Genomic DNA, 17,316 nt, shown 5'->3' with positions numbered 1-17,316 from the left:
TACAGCTGACTGCCCAAGTATGTACCCAGTCCATCTTGCTGGTAAGCCCCACTCCCTACAATTCAGACTACTGCCAACATTTTTAATTAACATTGAGCATCTGGCATTGCCTATTAAACGGTAGGGTTGGATCCTAATGAAGAATTGGTGAAGTGAAGGTCATGCATGCAACCTGGGCCTGAGATCCAAGGCACTGGAATAGATTAAAGATAACCATATGCATTCAAAGCCATTGCATTATTAGTTACCACACTGCTTGTATCAAGTGGGGTTCAGTATCTAGCATTGCCTGACAAGTTCTACTTAAAGAGAAAATAAAATCTTATTAGTTCTTGCCCCTAGAGAAGCTTAAAGCCTGAAGCCCTTACCACAGATCATATGCTTCGACTTTATTGTTAGTTGACCTCCCAGTAGATTGGGTAACAATATAACTAGAAGCAATAGGTAGAAAGAAGTGGAAGACCTACTTGTAATGCAGTTGGGGCAAGGCACGGTTGATTAGGAGTTTGCATAGTCTCGAGTGACACTGAGGCACACTTTGGTGATCCGTGCAGGTGATGCCCATAAAATGCAGACTGAACGCTGATGGTGGAATGTCGAGGACACTGAAGGGTTAGGTGATCACCGTCACAAGCCGAAACAGTATGGTTTTGCAACAGCCTTGTAAGATAACCTAGAATAGACAAAACAATGGTAGACTGATTAAATCAAGGCAGGAGAAAGCTTTGTACTAACTTTGTTATAATCCTAAATTTCTCCACCGATGACAGGTATGTACAGATAAGCATCATGAACCCATTAAGCAACTCTAGAAAAAAATGTATATGTGCAACAGTGATATGAGTAGGGAAAACTGAACTTAAAATAATACAATGGTTTAAACAACTTGCTGCAATCAACAAAAGGCAATTTATGATCCCATACCTTCCATCCTTTAAGTGCTTTTTCAAATAACACATCCCTCCCACACCCCGGTTACATCATCCATGAGGAAAACACACATAAAAGATTACTTAATCCGACTTTAACCTCTAGCACATAGCACATCTGTCTCAAACAACACAACCATGGCTGGAATAATAGGTTCCTCTACCCTCCCCTGGCCAACTGTTTTTTGAACACTGGTTAACCTTGGCATCACACTTTTAACATTACACATAACAACCACAAGACACACGCAAAGACTATGGATGGAAAGACAGAAAAAGGCAGATTGGTCTGTGTCCATACTTCTAGAAATTCAGGAGAAACTTGCATCTTACTTAAAAAAAAATTCTTAGTGTAGACATATAGACATAGTACTATATTCCGTCAACAAAGTTCTATAGTTGTGCAGGGCAGAATAAAATGACGACCCAGTTGGATTGCATTGGTAGGCAGGGTGGGACAATTTTTATAATACTGGCAGTAACACCATGTATGGGTGACTTTGTGCCACCACTGCACATGCAATCCAAGGGTATGGTCAACACTTCAAGGCCAACATTTGTGGACACCTTACCGTTATATAAAAAAAGCTTGTTGGACATCACAATTATGAATATGGAGTTCTTCCTCCTTAAAACTTTGTGACTATAACACTTTTCTAGAAGGCTTTTCCACGTTTAAGGAATGCTCTGCCTATTTAGCTTTAAAGAACATTTGTGAGGTCAGGTACAGATGGTGGATGAGGAAAACGACCTTCTAATAGGTATTCCAATTCATCCTAACGTAAATGTGGAACGGCATGCCTTATTGAAAACACTTCAACTCACTAATCTAGAGGGGGCGTCCAGAAACCTTTGGTCATATATTGCAGCAGTCGCCATCCTGGCCGGTGCGCCCCCCAGCAGGGTCCTTCCCCTGACCCCGCTGATCATGTCCCCCCTAGTCACAGCCCTGCACTACTGTCCCCCCAGGATGTTTAGCAAGCAGGTCTAAGCCTGTGATGGGAGAATGGGTATCATGACGCCATTCTAAGGGAGGTTTCTGACACACAGCTCTGCGTGCGGGATTTAAAATTATGAATGTAGTGGTCTGTGAGGTCCGAAAGGTTGGCGGCCACTAATATATTGTATATATAAATGTGGCGGTCGGCACAATCATGCGTGCGTGGTGTGTTCCAGCCATGACAGCTGTATTGCCCTGGGCCATGGCCTATGTTGGCTACACAGAAATCTGGCCCTGAATAAAACATTGCTCCTCTTTTCATTTCCTTCCTGGTTGATGAATCTCTGCCTTTGTCACTTACTTGTCTCAAATTATAATACACAGCAGTCACTTATCTGCAGTCTTTTCCTTCCTTTTGGTGATTGTGTTGGCTGTATTATTTGGCAGAGCCCGATAAGTGACATACAAGACGAGCAATGTAAATACTGATCTTAGGGTATCTGGTGATATGTTGGTTTTTACGGCCCTTTACTCTAGTTATGAAAAAACAAAGACTAAAGTACAGTTGGATAAAAGGGTTGTGCATCCAAAATAATATCCATGATAACATTTCCAGCTATTTCCTCTCCCCCACATAATTTCTCAGTTTTAGGAGCATGTATGCTACATCATGTGTATTTAGAACTCTTTAGGAATTTCTTTAAAAATACATTATTTCCAAAAGGACAGTACTATTTTTATTGATGTATCATCCAAAATATACTTCCTGCAATGAGATGATGACAGATGACACAGTATGTGCATTTTGGTGTTTGTGCAGTTCATGTCTGTGTTCACAATTATCTGACCCGGATCATCAACAAAGATTTATAAACTGTGAAGGGTAAATTATTATAAGGACCCCGTCAGACTGCATTGGTGGGAATGCTGGAACAATTTTTATAATAAAGAGGAAAGTGTTATTGGCAGGTCACAATTATCTGACCCAGATCATTTCCTGATGTAACCTTTCGCCTTGCAATTCCATATCTGCCTGTTATTTGGTAATATCTGCTTATCATCAGTATTTTCTACATGTTGCTGATATTGGTCATAGGTAATATCTGCCATTTTTGATAACTCTCTGTTGTTGGTAATAGCTGCATGTCATTCATGTTAAGTTGGCCAAGCTCTGCTGTAAATCTAGTTACACTCCCAAATTTGGATGTGGCTAATTATAATTAGGCTTAAAAAAGATGAACTCTGATCAGCTTACAAGAATCACATTGGGAAAACCTTTCCCCTGTATAATATAGGTCTGATACATGTTTAGCTTAGGGGCCATGTATTACAGACTGATATTTATCTTATAATTTAGTCCCATAAAGTATTTTCTGTTCTTTGCTTGTGCACATGTCAACTCACCAATGCCATTAGGTACGATTAGGTTCCGCGTTGTATATGAGGAAAACCTCTGATCAGAGTTCAACTTTAAACCTGGTTAAATGCTAGGGGCAACACAGACAGTTCCTATTTCAGGTACTTTAGCATATAAATCCCCAGATGTGTTTTATCTCTATAGAAGGCTCTGTAGAATACATTGTGATTGAAAGTTATCTGTGATGACATGTACAATGCGTCTACAAGCCCCTATCTCATCCCGTCTGCAGCCGCCTACACTCTGGTATTTCATGTTGTGCTATGCAGAAATGTACTGTGATGAATTTAAAACTGTCAAAACAGCCTAGTGTTTTCACCATTGTGATCTAAGCGGTCCTTTAATGTGAAACCAGTATCTTGTGTCCAGTGCAAACAGTTTCAGTCCTCACAATAACCGAGATGGAGGTCTATGGTCGACTAAGTAAAAATCTTAAGCAATCCTGCGTAGATCAAATATCAGGCTTATTACAGCTGACTGCATCACAGAAGTCACACTCTCTGCCTTATCTTGCAAAAAGGTTATTTTAAGTGTGCCCGTCATCAGTTAATAATGAAAGCAATAGATGCCTCAACTTGCATGGGGTCAGTTAGCTGAAGCATAAATTGTGCAGTAAGTTAAATACATTTTTCTGTTTGCTTATTCTTGTAAGTAAAAGTTATGCATTAGGTTCTCCCTCCTAGATTGTAAGCTCTTCAGGGCAGGGTCCTCATCTCCTGTGTCATTGTCTGCATCCATCGGTCATTTGCGACCCCTATTTATTGTGCATCACTGCGTAATATGTTGGTGCTAAATAAATCCTGTTTATAAATAATATTAATAATAATAGTAATAAAGTTCACTAATGGCTTGGTTGCAGAAATTAGCTGAGTGTACTACATGCATGTTGCATTCTTAATTTTTTAACTAACTGGCGCTCTTTGAACTTCTGGAATTCTTTACAGCCATCAAGATGTATGGTGTCCAAGTTATAAATCTCCCTGGTAAGAGTAATGAGTTTCTCATAACTGCTGCCTATGATGTAGCATAATAACTCACTTGCAAGTAGAATCTCCACTCCAATAACTCATAAAATTAAATCCCCAACAACCCCTTATAACTCATTATCATCTAACCCTTTAACTATTGTGGCCTATCTTGTACAGTTTGCTCCCTTTCCTTCGGAGAAGTGATAGAGCCAGTGGAGAGGTGTTTGAATGATTTTGATGGCCAAGTATGCCTTAAAGGACCTTCAGGAGCAATATTTTTTGATCTCTGTTACTATATCACTTCTCCTGCTGGATCACACACAAGGACCTGGTTTGGTCGCCCTCTTTGCCAAGCAGAAGCACATTTGTTTACACAAAGGTTTAAGATAGTCTGAAGGGGAAAGACCGGCTAGCAGTGATCGTCTTAAGGCTTTACTATGGAATGTGATATAATTGGACATTAAGAACCAGGTTTGATTTTTAACCGACTATGGTGAGAAAACTACCAATTGGATTACCAGTGCTTCTCTTTTTTCCCTTTGTTGGGATTAGTCCATATGGGTTGTTTCTTCTGCTATCTTCTTGCATGTTGTGTACCGCTGCTAAAAGTGAGGGACACTCGCTTGGATTGATATTGTCTCACAGAAATTCTGTAGAAGCAAAGTGACTGTCTATGAAATGCGTCAATAAATTTGAATCTGATCTATATGTTTTTAACAATGTTTGATTATGGTTTTATAAAATTTTAGAAATAGTAATTTTGTTGGCATTTTACATTTGAGATTGTTTGGTGTTTGGTTGCTTTTAAAGGCCTTTATATGTTCAGTATAGGATCTTAGCTGATGAGCAACTATGGAAAAGTTTTTCCCCTTGAGTTCAGTTCCAATATGGTCGCCCAAGATTTACAGTTGTGATCTAGCATGTGTACAGTGGCCCCCAACATCATTCATGAATCCTGGTGGATCAATAAATGACCAAGTGGGGATGACCACTGCATTTTCCTATAGAGGAAATCACAAACAGCTGCCACTTGTAGTCTTCCCTCCCCACCCCATAGAAGAGAATGGCGCTTTGTGTACAGCCCTTCTTCATTCGAAACAATTAGGAACAATAGTTTCCAGAGACAGAAATCGGACATCTGTACAGGGCTTAAGGCTGAATGTTCAGTGGCCAGGAGTAAGTGATCCAGTAAGGACCGTGCAAATACAGAAGTTGGTTATCTGAATCTCTTTAGTTCTACATATGGAAACTTTTTTTCAGTCTGTTAATATTGTTATTATTAATATTAGAAAAAGCATCTTCAACCAACTCATCTACTGGACAGCAAAATTCTGAATACTGGTTTTCATATACATCCCCTGCTTCTGCTGCTTAGACAAATACATTTTGAATGAATCTATTTGTAAAATTCCAAAAGCCTTTTCTAAGACCAATGACTTCTATGACGGTGTCATCATCATACAAATTAAAAATGCTTTAGGCTAGAGAAATCGTATGGGTTTCATGGAACAAAGGCTTGAAAGCCATCTCCTTGTGGAAATTTACCATCTCCCAGTACATTTTGCTTTCATCAAGTCGCAACAACACTTCAGACAGCTACTGAAGGTCTGACATGACTTACGGGACGGTTCATGCATTGTGTAAACAGCTGCTTGTATTCTAACGTCACGCAGAAAGCTTAGATAAAAGAGCGTCTTTTTGAAAAAAAGAGCTTTATTTGAATATGTTCATAGTTTCTTCCATTAGGTGCGTATTCCTGCCCTACATCATGTAGAGTCATTTCTCATCACCAAACCACTCCTGACAATAAATATTTATAACACAATGACTTAAAAGGATCCTATATTTTAACACATGTCAATCCTAATTGAATGATGACATTTAGTTTTCATTGTGGATCATAAATAATTGTAATTTTTTAAAATAATATACTTTTTTATAGCCAACATTTCTTTTTTGCAATCTCTCCTTGTTGCATCCCCATGTTCTCGTTGAGCTGTTTTGTTTACATACACTCCAGCGATGGCTACATTGCATTGCTCATGGCAGGTTTCTTGATGGTGACCATGCATTTCTAATGTACGTTACTTGTAGTCTCTTTTGAGAGTCCGGGAGCCAGGGCCGCCATCAGTCCAGGGACAAGGGGCACTTCTGTACTGGGCCCCAAGCAAAAGTGCTTGACTTTACCCATGCTGAAAACTTTTGCACATGGGGTTAGGACAGTGGTCCCCAACCTTTTGGGACTCACGGACCACTAGAAGCACTGACTCCTAACCATGCATGCAGAAAGACCGTGCATGCAGATGCAGGAAAGCCCTGAGTCACTCAAAGGGGAAGAAACCCCCAAAGTGATGTCATGATGGCAGAACCCGCCCACTCTCCCATTGCGATGAGAGATTGGGTAGGTTGCGACCAGAGATACAACCTGCCCACCGCCCTGAGCCTGCGATGCATATGGGATACATGGTCCACAGCTCTGGCCCATGTTCTCCCCAAAGCAAGGTCCTTCTTCTGACCCCACTGGGGGGTGCACCAGCCAGAGCCGGGGTCCACCTGTCAGGATGGGGAACCTGGGTTAGGGGATGTTTACCTAGTATAGAGCCCATGTGAGCACAATTGGGAGACAGTAACAGATCGTTACTCACAGTACAACAGAAAGGACCTGAACCAGGATTTCCATGGCAATTATTTTATTATAAAATATGCAGATTTAAAATGATTTATATTTAAAATAGCACTGCAGTCCTCCAATATTACAAACAAAGGTTCAAGTTACAATTCTTCAGATCTTAGGGGGCCAGACTGTGGCCAGTGGGAGTTAAAATACTCCACCATCAGTGGTCAATGGGTGTAGTGAACCAGATAGTGAGCATGAAGGAGGAATAATGCTCTATCCCTGGGACCAAGGTCAGTGGAAGGAAAGTTGCCCCTTCTTTGGTGTCAAGGGGAGGAATATGGGAGGTGTCAATGGGAAGAATAGTGTTCCCATGGTCATTAAAATTGCTTACAAGGGAGGTCACAGGGATGAACTCATAGATAAGCTTTTGTATTTCCCTATCAAAAAGTATGGTGGAGTGGTTGCTTAACCAGTGATGTAACCATAGTGTATATATATATATATAAATATATAAAAATATATATGAATATATTTATATACATATTTTAAAATTGTGAGCAATTGCTCGCCTGCTTTTTTGCATGATCCCTAATATATACTGTATCATTAGACATCTATTGGGCAGAAAGATTGACCTAATCAGGCATGGGGGCAAAGGTGTACCTGCAATGAAGGAAGGATTAACATCCTCTGATTATACTACTGTGAATGAGACAGAAAAGAGTGTAATTTCAAAATTTTAGAGCTGTCGCCAGGAAAGGAGTTGAATGTACAACTTCCAATGGTGGCACGTGTTTTAGTAACACGGTATAAAGATCTCCTCCCAATTGTATCTTCAGGACAGAAAGCGTGAGATATTCTCCACAATGGCTCAGGGATATCAAACTATAAACAAAAACTTTTACCCTAAAACAAAAAGTAAAGTTTTGATTGATAAAACACTTTAATGATTTCTGTTATGGAACATCCCAGAAGACTAGAAATAAATAACCAGAGAGAAATGTGATGTAAATACGTCAGTTTTCAAAAAAACAGCTTGCCGTGGTGGTTTGTGGACAATCCCATGGGAGCTTTAAATGCTGCAGAGAAGAATTTTCTCATTGGAGGCAATTATGTTATTTAGAACTCCCCAGACAATACCAAAAGTCCCTATGTCACTTCAGATAATCTTAACAGATCATGGAAACTATTTTCTTTATTCCGAGAATGTGTTTATCGAAAGAGACCCACAAATAAACATTACATCCGCTTTCATACATCAACTTTTCTTACACTGATTTCTAAATTAGTATTAAACCCTCACTGTAATAAGAATTTATCTATTTGGAGCCAACAACTAAACTGTAATATATAATATTTTTTTTTCTTTTATTTTTTTTTCAATACTGCAATCATTGATAACCATTTTGATCTTTGCATCTCAGCACTACCTTCTTAAACTTTCTTGTTGGGCAATGAAGGACTATATATCACTTTTGGCTCAGGGAATTTGCATTCCTTTGTGTTGGCAGCTGCTGTCAATTATTACCAGGGGAGCAGGGGAATGGACCAGAGCTTCACTGGTGGATGTGCATGTCAGCAGCTGGAATTGTGCACACAAAGAGTGGCTACGATGAGCATCCTTCAGTCTTCCAGGTATCGTAGCCACCCCACAAAAAAAATGTAGGTATATATGGTTTGCTGCTTTATTGCTTTGGATAGCATTTCAGCGCCATTTCCTCTGAATAAAAGGGGGCATCATCATAAAACAATAAGGCTATATTCACACTACCCCTCTGTGTTGCAGGATGTTACCACACATAAAATGTCCACATGCTATATCACAGGGTAAAACACACATGCACCCTTTTTCTTCACTGCTGCCTAGGTGAACTGGGTGAAATTCAGTATTGGCACATATATATGCAATATGCAGTAAGAAGTGCACCGTACAGGTCTAAATAGGGTCTAAATTGAAAGTAATTATTAAAATTTTGTGATAAATATAGAATTTACACTTACCTTTCATTCACTTTTCTCCACAAAGCTACAGAAAGCTTTGGTGCTCCAGGGAATGAAGCTTCTCTGACTTCTTACAATGTGGCACTGGGTGCCAGAGTTAGTATTTGCCAAGGCTAGTGTTGGCTTAGAGCAGAGGATGGCAAACTCCGGCCTTTAGGTCAGATACAGCCTAGCAAGTAGTCCATTACGGCCTAACGCCCCCCTGGTCAATCGGTCTAATCCAAGCCGGCAGGGGTCGGCAACCCGCGGCTCCTGAGCCTCCTTGTTATGCCTCCCTTCTCTATTTACAGCGGCCCGCTTTAACACTTCCGCCGCCAGGTAAGGGGAAATTCCCTCTCCTCCATATGCGTTGCGGAGGAGAGGGATTTCCCCTAAGGGGCGTTCCTGGTGGGGGGTGGGGCAATCAGAGCCGGACTCGAGAGAGAGTCTGGCCTAGAGTGCCTTCTTGAGCTCCTGAAATGGCCCAGTAGCCAAAAAAGTTTACTGACCCCTGGCTTAGAGATTACATTTGCAGATTTGCAGGGGTCCTTTCAGTGGGCACACAAGGTAGCAAAATAAGTTAATAGAAGAACAAACACAATATTCTACAATTATTCTATTACTTTATTCTGAGCATGTCCTTTCTCCCGACAATGCAGAATGGGCTTTTAGGTATCTGTGCTGTTTCAAGTAGAAAGTAGATGTAAACCTAATAAAGTGACATGTAAGTTTCGAAAGCTGATCAGTAATGATCGACCCAGGGCATTGTTTTTTCCTGACGAAGTTGCCCCTGATCACTTGTGATCTGATGACTGCAGAGAGAGAGGAGAAGGATATATAAGCACCAGCAGAAGAAGAAGAAGTAGCAATCCTCTGAATAAATCAGAAGCAGGGAGATCTTTGCACTGGAAGGTCATTGGTACAGCTTCCTCTCCAGCAAGAACAATAAGTGTCAGCAAATCTCACTCCAGATCTCCAGCAGTGTCTTGGATCTCAAACTGCTGATATACATCTATAAGGCTGTAAGCTTTCACAGCTATTTTAGACAAAATACAATTTTAAGGGTACTGCTTAGGGACAATTGACATTTCTAGCTGTTCCCAAAGGATAGCAAATCTTACTTCTTGGGTTTAGTTCTACTTTAAGGAAGCAGCAGAACACAGCATTAGGTAAAATATAAAAGCATTCAGTTTCATACCAATGATCTCAGTTTCCTCTCCATGAATAAAAGTAAAGCTAAATTTTACACCCTTCCTCCTCTGTCCTGTAACACTGGCTGTTCTCATATACGCCCTCACCATTACCAGTTGTTATTACTGCCAATTCCTTGAACCTGACTTCCCTCTTCTCACCTTCCCCGCAGTCATTCTCACACAAGTGGGACCTCGCTACACTCGTCCTTTGCCAGCTAAACATGTACAGCTTCCTCCACTTCACTTACTGATGACTCAGTATTATTATTTTTATTTCCTCATATTGTGTTCCCACTTACGCTTACTTGGACTATACCATTACTTTCTAGATGTCTCATTTCTGAAAATAGTGAGTGTGATATGATTCTGACAAATCTATGAGTCCAAGCTTAAAATTCTAGGCAAAGAGCAGATAAAGTGCAACAGCCCACAGTAACCAACCACCTTCCATTCTGCAAAGTGCTCTAGGCTAGCAGTTTACTATAGGTATGTGCTCCAGAAACCATTTAAGAAAGTTACAAATATGGTGGAGCACCTGACCATTGGCCATACCATGAACCTAACACATAACGTTAATTTGCCTAACCCTTAACCTGACCCTGAACCTGAAACCTAACCTGTTTCACTTTTGGAGTTGAGTGAAACAGACAAAAAATCAGAGCCTGGCTGAATCCAGAAAAAAAAATATTTTTAAAACCATTCCAGATTTTTTTTAAAAGGTTTAAATTTATTTTCCTAGCAAATTTCACCTCTAATTGTGCTAAGAAAAAAGGCAAATGTTAACACCATAATGGGAAAACCAGTATACAACTGGAAACGTGCCGAAGTGATTTTACTTGGTTAACAGTCACAACGTGCCTGATTTATTAAAGCTCTCCAAGGCTGTAGCAGATCTACATTCATCATATAAGCTAGGTGATCTAGCAAACCTGGAATGGATTTCTTAAGTAAATTGCTATTTATTGGCAAATGTTTCAATCCTGGACAAGATCCATTCCAGGTTTACTGGATCTCCCAGCTTCACTGATGAAAGTGTACCTTTTATAAGCTTTAATAAATCGGGCCCCTTTTGAGAAAAACAGATAAAAGCCTGTACTTTAGCCTCCACACCTATACCCTTCCATACAGTCCAGAGGGGTTTTTGGAGCCTTACGTCCTCTTGTCTAACGAAATCACCGGCTCAAGTCCTGGTGTTCCCTTCACTTCCAGTGTACAACACCTGGTACAGCAGGGCAGCATTTCTGACCTTCAACCACATTAGCCAATGGAAATGCTGCCCTTAACGAATTTTGGGGTCTATTTTTCATACATAGAGAATGGAGTGTCTCCGATGGCTGATGATTGTTAGGAGTGGAAATGCTTGTTGCTATGTATTTCCTTAATGAGAGGCAACAAGTTGGATGGTCATTAACAAAAACAATCCTGTAATCCACCGTTCCAGGCCCTTGGATTTCCGCAGCACTGACCTTGGAATGGGCCACGTTCACATTGTTCACTACTACTTGTTTTAATCTATAACATTTTATTTTCTAATAATAATGCTTCCGTACTGTAAATTTGAGTATAGGTTCACTTTTAAAACAATAAATACCTTAAACTAATAAATACATCACACAAGATCTGAGGTGCTGACATAGTTTGCGTACACTTCATACCATTACACCTCTGTGACATCAGACCCCACAATAAGCAGAATAAAGCAAGTTCTTCTGGCTATGGCATGCTGGGAAGGAGAGATATCCAGATGGGTACAGTTTAAAGTTCTTCGTGTATTGATGGTAGTTAGAGAAATGCAAGAACTTTAATTAAATGAATTTATATTACAGTTATGTTTTGTGGTCATTTTAGATACAAATGATGCTTAGTGAAGTTCTTCAGTAAATACTTCCTGGCAATGAGTTGCATGGAAAGATCTGGATACAAGAAACTCCCTTATAAAGCCCCAGGGGTAATACCATTGAATGATGATAATGTTACTATTTTGGGGCAGAATCCAAGATGTGCTCTTCATGTGTCTTAAAGTGAGCTGCAGTTACAAAAGAATGCAGGCTGCAATTGATAGTATTTCCCTATAGTATTTTCCAAGTGTTTGCCGCTCAGCTGCCACTTTTATCCAATGGCATTATTACTTTGAGTTTTTTGAGTTCTGAATTTACTTGTTGCAATTTTGCTCCTGGTAAGTGCACGACCGTTCCAATCAACTGATTATTGCAATCTGGAAAATAAATGAATCCATGGACCTGAGATTGATGTTGCAAAAAGCTGATGCATCAGAATTGCCAACAAGATAGTAAAGGTGGCATTTCACAAAACAGTGTAGTGTTTGGCCATAATAAACACCAATTGAACTTTCAATTTTAATTTAGCTTAACATATTCCATGTGTATCAGAAAAAAAGGTGTGCAAAGTCTTAGGTTTTGTGCAGTTACAACTAAAGTAAAAACACCTGGACCCTCCAAACATGCTGTAGAGAAGGACCCTTCCTCTCCCTGTGAAAGTGGTGGTCTCTCTGAAGAGGTCTGACACACCCCCTATTAAGTCAGATCTAGAACTCACCAAAAGGCAAAGCCCATCCTCCCTGTTGATTGGACAGCTCTAGCTCTGACTCAGCAGGGGTGTTTCTGACCTGTGCATATAGACCACTGATTCCACACAACGAGAAAGGGTCCTACTCAGATGTATGCCGGTCGGTGGTTCTAAAGAAAAAATACTACAAAACTTTGCTCATTTTTATTTTTGTTTTTTTTGCACCTGAAATGTATTTAGCTCATTTAATCTGAAAGTTCAACTGGGTTTTAAGGCATTTACATTTTTTGCTGCTTTGTGGTGCCTTACTAAACACATGGTAATGAACAGTATTTTAAATGCATTGACAACATACCCAGTGTTCTTTGTAGTGCCTTTCATCTGGGTGCACAACCCAGCACTTTTCAGTAACCACCGCCTGTTTTGGATAGTTACTGAAAACTTGGGTGACAATACAAGGGCGAGCATTTTAAAGTTGGAAAAACTTACAGGGAGTGGAAAAAAAACTGACAGAGTTATAGGGGATTCCTATGGCAATAACAACCAGGGCACTGTGGAGGAAGAGCCAGGAACCAGGAGCCCAAACGGCCCATGAATCAAACATTTTGCCCACCATCTTGCTTCTATACGCTGTTTGTGTTTGATTTATACACGCAAACTTGATACAGAAGCTTGAGAAGGTGCCAAGATGCCCAAATCCTGTAAATTTTAAAATATTTAGGAACATAAAGTTTTTTTTGTCAGAACTCCCAGAAAATTTGGAGGTCATTGTTTTGGCATCATGATGTCACTCTAACGTCTCCCCGTTCATTTGCAGTCCAGAGTCAGTAAATTTAGTAGTCCAAAAGGTTGATGTCCACTGGTATAGAGGGCAGTACAAAGCTGATAGACTTAAAAGGGTTACTGGATTCCTATGGCAATAACAACCAAAAGCACTCAATTTATTGCCCTGACTACTTTTCGACCACCACCTACAGCTTCCTCTCACCCAGATGAAGAAAATTTCTGGGGAGACTAGTGGAACCACAATGCATAGAAAATTGTAAAAGCCTTCTTCTGTTCCTACCATTAGGAGTAACCAAAAATTACCCAGGAAATGCTTCTATTATTACTCTGTTGTGAAGAAATTTCAGATTTCATTTCAATACAATTAACAAACCAACAATAACACGGGCGAGTTTTGTCTCCTAATGCAAGGATGCCATTGTGTCTAGACAGATGGGGAAGGATAACAAATGCCTTGACGCAGTTTTACGCTATGTTTTCCCAATGTGTTGAAATAAGCTGTTGTTACTATATATAGGGTGATCTTTATTATAATAGCAGGCTTATCGATGGGTCCTGTGCTGGCACAATTGTGAGAGGAAGAAAGTGGCTATTGTGCACAGAACACCATATTAATTCATTTTTTAGACCTATGTGGATGAATAAACAGATTCCTGAGGTTCGGTCTCATGGCAACCAATGCCAACAACATCGACGTTATTCAGTCTGCTGCAATGATAATGAGCTTGTCTATAGTTGTTTATTTTAGGGTTAGAACACACAGACAATGTAGCCATGATAAAAATCTCCCAAGCAATGCATGGAAATCATACATAAAGAATGCACCAACTGGGGGACTGTGTGAATCCATCCCAACCGATTTCTGCCCACCACTTTGCTACTATTCCACACACAGTGTATAGAATAAAGCTAACATTAGACAAGGCAAATTCTTGTAGCAATCATGTTGATTAGAAGCAGGCCATCAGAAATTTCTGGGCACATTTTAGGTAAACTTTCTGGGCCCCCTACCCCCATGTCTAAAAGTTTCAGCATTGGGAAAGACAAACTCCTTTGTTGGGGCCCAGTACAGAAGCCCACCTTGTCCCCCCACTGATGATCGCCCTGGCTCCTGGACTGTTAATAGAGACTACAAGTGGTAATTTACCATGCATTACGAACACATGGTCTACTGTTGTCACCATCAGGAAACCCACCATGAGCAATGCCAATTAGCCATTTCAGCAGTGTAGGTAATCAAGATTCACCCAATTTTAAAAGTTCTAGAATTGCAAAGGGAAAGTATTTTTGATCGGGACCAGCACAGATGGACTCTTTTCTCCCCTCAGCAGCCCTGATTTAAATGTATTTTAGGTATTTTCTTTGGAAATGGACTTTATTAAATTAGGGTCCTCAATTGCTCCATATCTACGTCCTGTCCATCTTTCCTGCGTAGGCTTATTGATTCCACGGTGTTACTGGGATGCTGGAATATATAGTTGGCATCCATTGTTCCTTTTGTTTTAGGAGCCATATCTGATTAACTCTCCCACCGGCTGAAGTTACTGATGGGAGGAAATTGTTGTAATGCAATGTGCAAGCCAACATGGCCCAATAATCAGATATTTTGTCCACCATTTTGCTTCTTTACACTTTTTGTATTTGCTTACCTTTATCCTGATTGCAATACGAATCTGCCTTGTTTAGTGTTGGGTTTCTACACATGCAGTCTGGATGCAAAAGCTTCTATTACAGGTGTGAAGATGCCAACATCCAGTCATTTTTAGAATTTTCAGGATCATAAAAAATTTGTTTAGTACACCCAGAAAATATTGGAGGTCATTGTCCAAAATCAGAATATTGTGGTTCAGTTAACATGGCGCCTCTTGTAGAAACATAAGAAGTGCCTCAGATTTGACCAGTCATAAAGGAGAAGAGGGTAAGGCTGGGTGCTCATTATGACTGTGGTGTTCATTGTTGAAAATGCACGCATGTTGCTGAACACGTTGACATGCTTTGCTTAAGAGCAGCCTATTTAATTAAATGGGCTGCCCAACACACCACAATGCACAGAAGACTATGAAAGTGCATTGCACAGAAACATTGTGCTGGTACAGGGTGCATGTGACGTGCATTAGTGTGTGTTGTGGTACATAACACACCTTTCCATAAACACACACAAGCAGAGAATATCCAGCTACAAATACCCTAATCCCTATGCAGCAAACCAATTAAAGAAGTATAACTGCATGTCACCTTGGATTCTGATTTCCAGCCTGAGTTTTCACAGCTGCTATCTTTGGATTGTCAAATAGATGTGGCATGAGAAATAGACCAACAAAAAAGCAATATATATGATGTACATATGATGTAAATATGGCATGGCTTACATATAGAAGAGCCTGTTGTAGATATTGCAATACCTATGGAAAAATAATTACATATGGGACATTACATTACATTACATGTTGCCTGTTCACTCTGAGTTCCTGATTCGATGCACATTATCATAATGCAGAATTTTGCTTGGAACCAAAGTAAAAAAAAATGTTTCTGTTTCTTGTTTTCATACAATCTCTATTTACCAGTGGCAAAAAATTATTCTTTGGGGGATAAAAGTAGACACTGCAATTGTGTGATGAGCATGTCCTAACACCGTCAAGCTGCCACTGCTGGCCATAGCAGCTCAGCAAGAGCAGTATTACAATATGACAGCATTGTTCACCATTCATGACAGCTGAGCTATTTTAATACTTCACGTAAGTAAAGTCTGAAAGTTATAAATAGTGCTGGAAGCAGGAGCTGCAGCTGGAAGCTGATGATAACTGGAGTGGTTACATCCGGGAATGCTGGACAACTCCCTAAATCCACTGGCCAGACAGAGATGCGGACATGAGAAATCAGTGTCAAGGCTTTGTATTCAGGATGAAGTTTAAATGCCAATTTATCAGCTGATCTTGCTTACTTCTGATCTTTACAGTAAACGGTTTTAGCAAACTATGACAAACTTATGACAGTCTGTTGAAAACCTGCAAATCTTAAAAAGCTCCTCCAAACAGTATTGGCAGTGATCTTATATGTGTAGTTTCTACAGCAATGGGGTTATAGGAACTGGAGTAGACCAACTAAAACCAACATTGAATAAGGCAAGTTCTCAAAGCAATCACGTTCATTAGTAGAAATCATAAGTATCCTCTTGGAATGGAACCTAACAAATTCAAAAACCATTGTGCAGCTGATCTTGGCTGTAGCTGTGTACCTATCTACAAAACCAGAACATCTCATGCTCTTTGTTTTTTTTGTTAAATTGCCCTATAATTGCTCACCGCTTACTTTCTTTGACTACAAGTCCTCCATTGCTTGATGTACGCACATGGTTTCCACTATAATGCAGGGATGCGGGGAAATGTAGCCTGGCATATTGTTCCTTCTACTTTGGGGGTCACATTGTATAAACACTTCCATTGGCTGACTTCAGAGAATATATATATATATACATAGAAGTATAAAAAAAATAAAAGTAATGCAGCATGCAAGCACATGTGGCTCATAAATTAGATATTCTCTTCACCACTTATATACACAGTTTGCATTCACTATCAACCTGATTGCTATAAGAATTTGCCTTGTTCTGTGTTGGTTTAATGCACGCCAAATAATATCTACGTATAACCCTTACAGGCATGGATTACCTTTCACATGCATGTTTTATTAGAAAAAATTAAAAAAATAAAAATACTTACAAAACCAACTCCATGAGTTCACACCCACAAAACTTTACCCTGTTTTATGATAAAGAGGATATTTCAACAAATATTTATGCCAACGCCTGATAAATTTCCTGGTAGTCAAATGTACCTTCAGACACAAGGGATTACAGAATTCCAAGCTAATATACAAGACAGATGTCTTTATATATCTGTGATTTTTAAGTCCCATTTCAGCCATTTGCTCAGTACAGGACAGTACCCACAGATTGAG

The 17,316-nt window shown here is 39.9% G+C and overlaps 1 protein-coding gene across 3 annotated transcripts in view; it reads right to left on the bottom strand.

The window, feature by feature from the left end:
• EVA1C (eva-1 homolog C) overlaps positions 1-17,316 on the bottom strand; it is a 57,608-nt gene that overhangs the window by 24,305 nt on the left and 15,987 nt on the right. For all 3 annotated transcript variants that reach the window (XM_072398184.1, XM_072398188.1, XM_072398191.1), the window contains exon 2: positions 468-673. In XM_072398184.1, the coding sequence (XP_072254285.1) occupies positions 468-673 (206 nt within the window). The remainder of the gene's footprint in view (positions 1-467; positions 674-17,316) is intronic.

Source organism: Pyxicephalus adspersus, chromosome 1 (assembly GCF_032062135.1).
Source record: "Pyxicephalus adspersus chromosome 1, UCB_Pads_2.0, whole genome shotgun sequence".
Classification (NCBI taxonomy): Eukaryota; Metazoa; Chordata; class Amphibia; order Anura; family Pyxicephalidae; genus Pyxicephalus; species Pyxicephalus adspersus.
The sequence above is the reverse complement of the archived record's forward strand: the minus strand, read 5'-3'. Positions and strand labels throughout refer to the sequence as shown.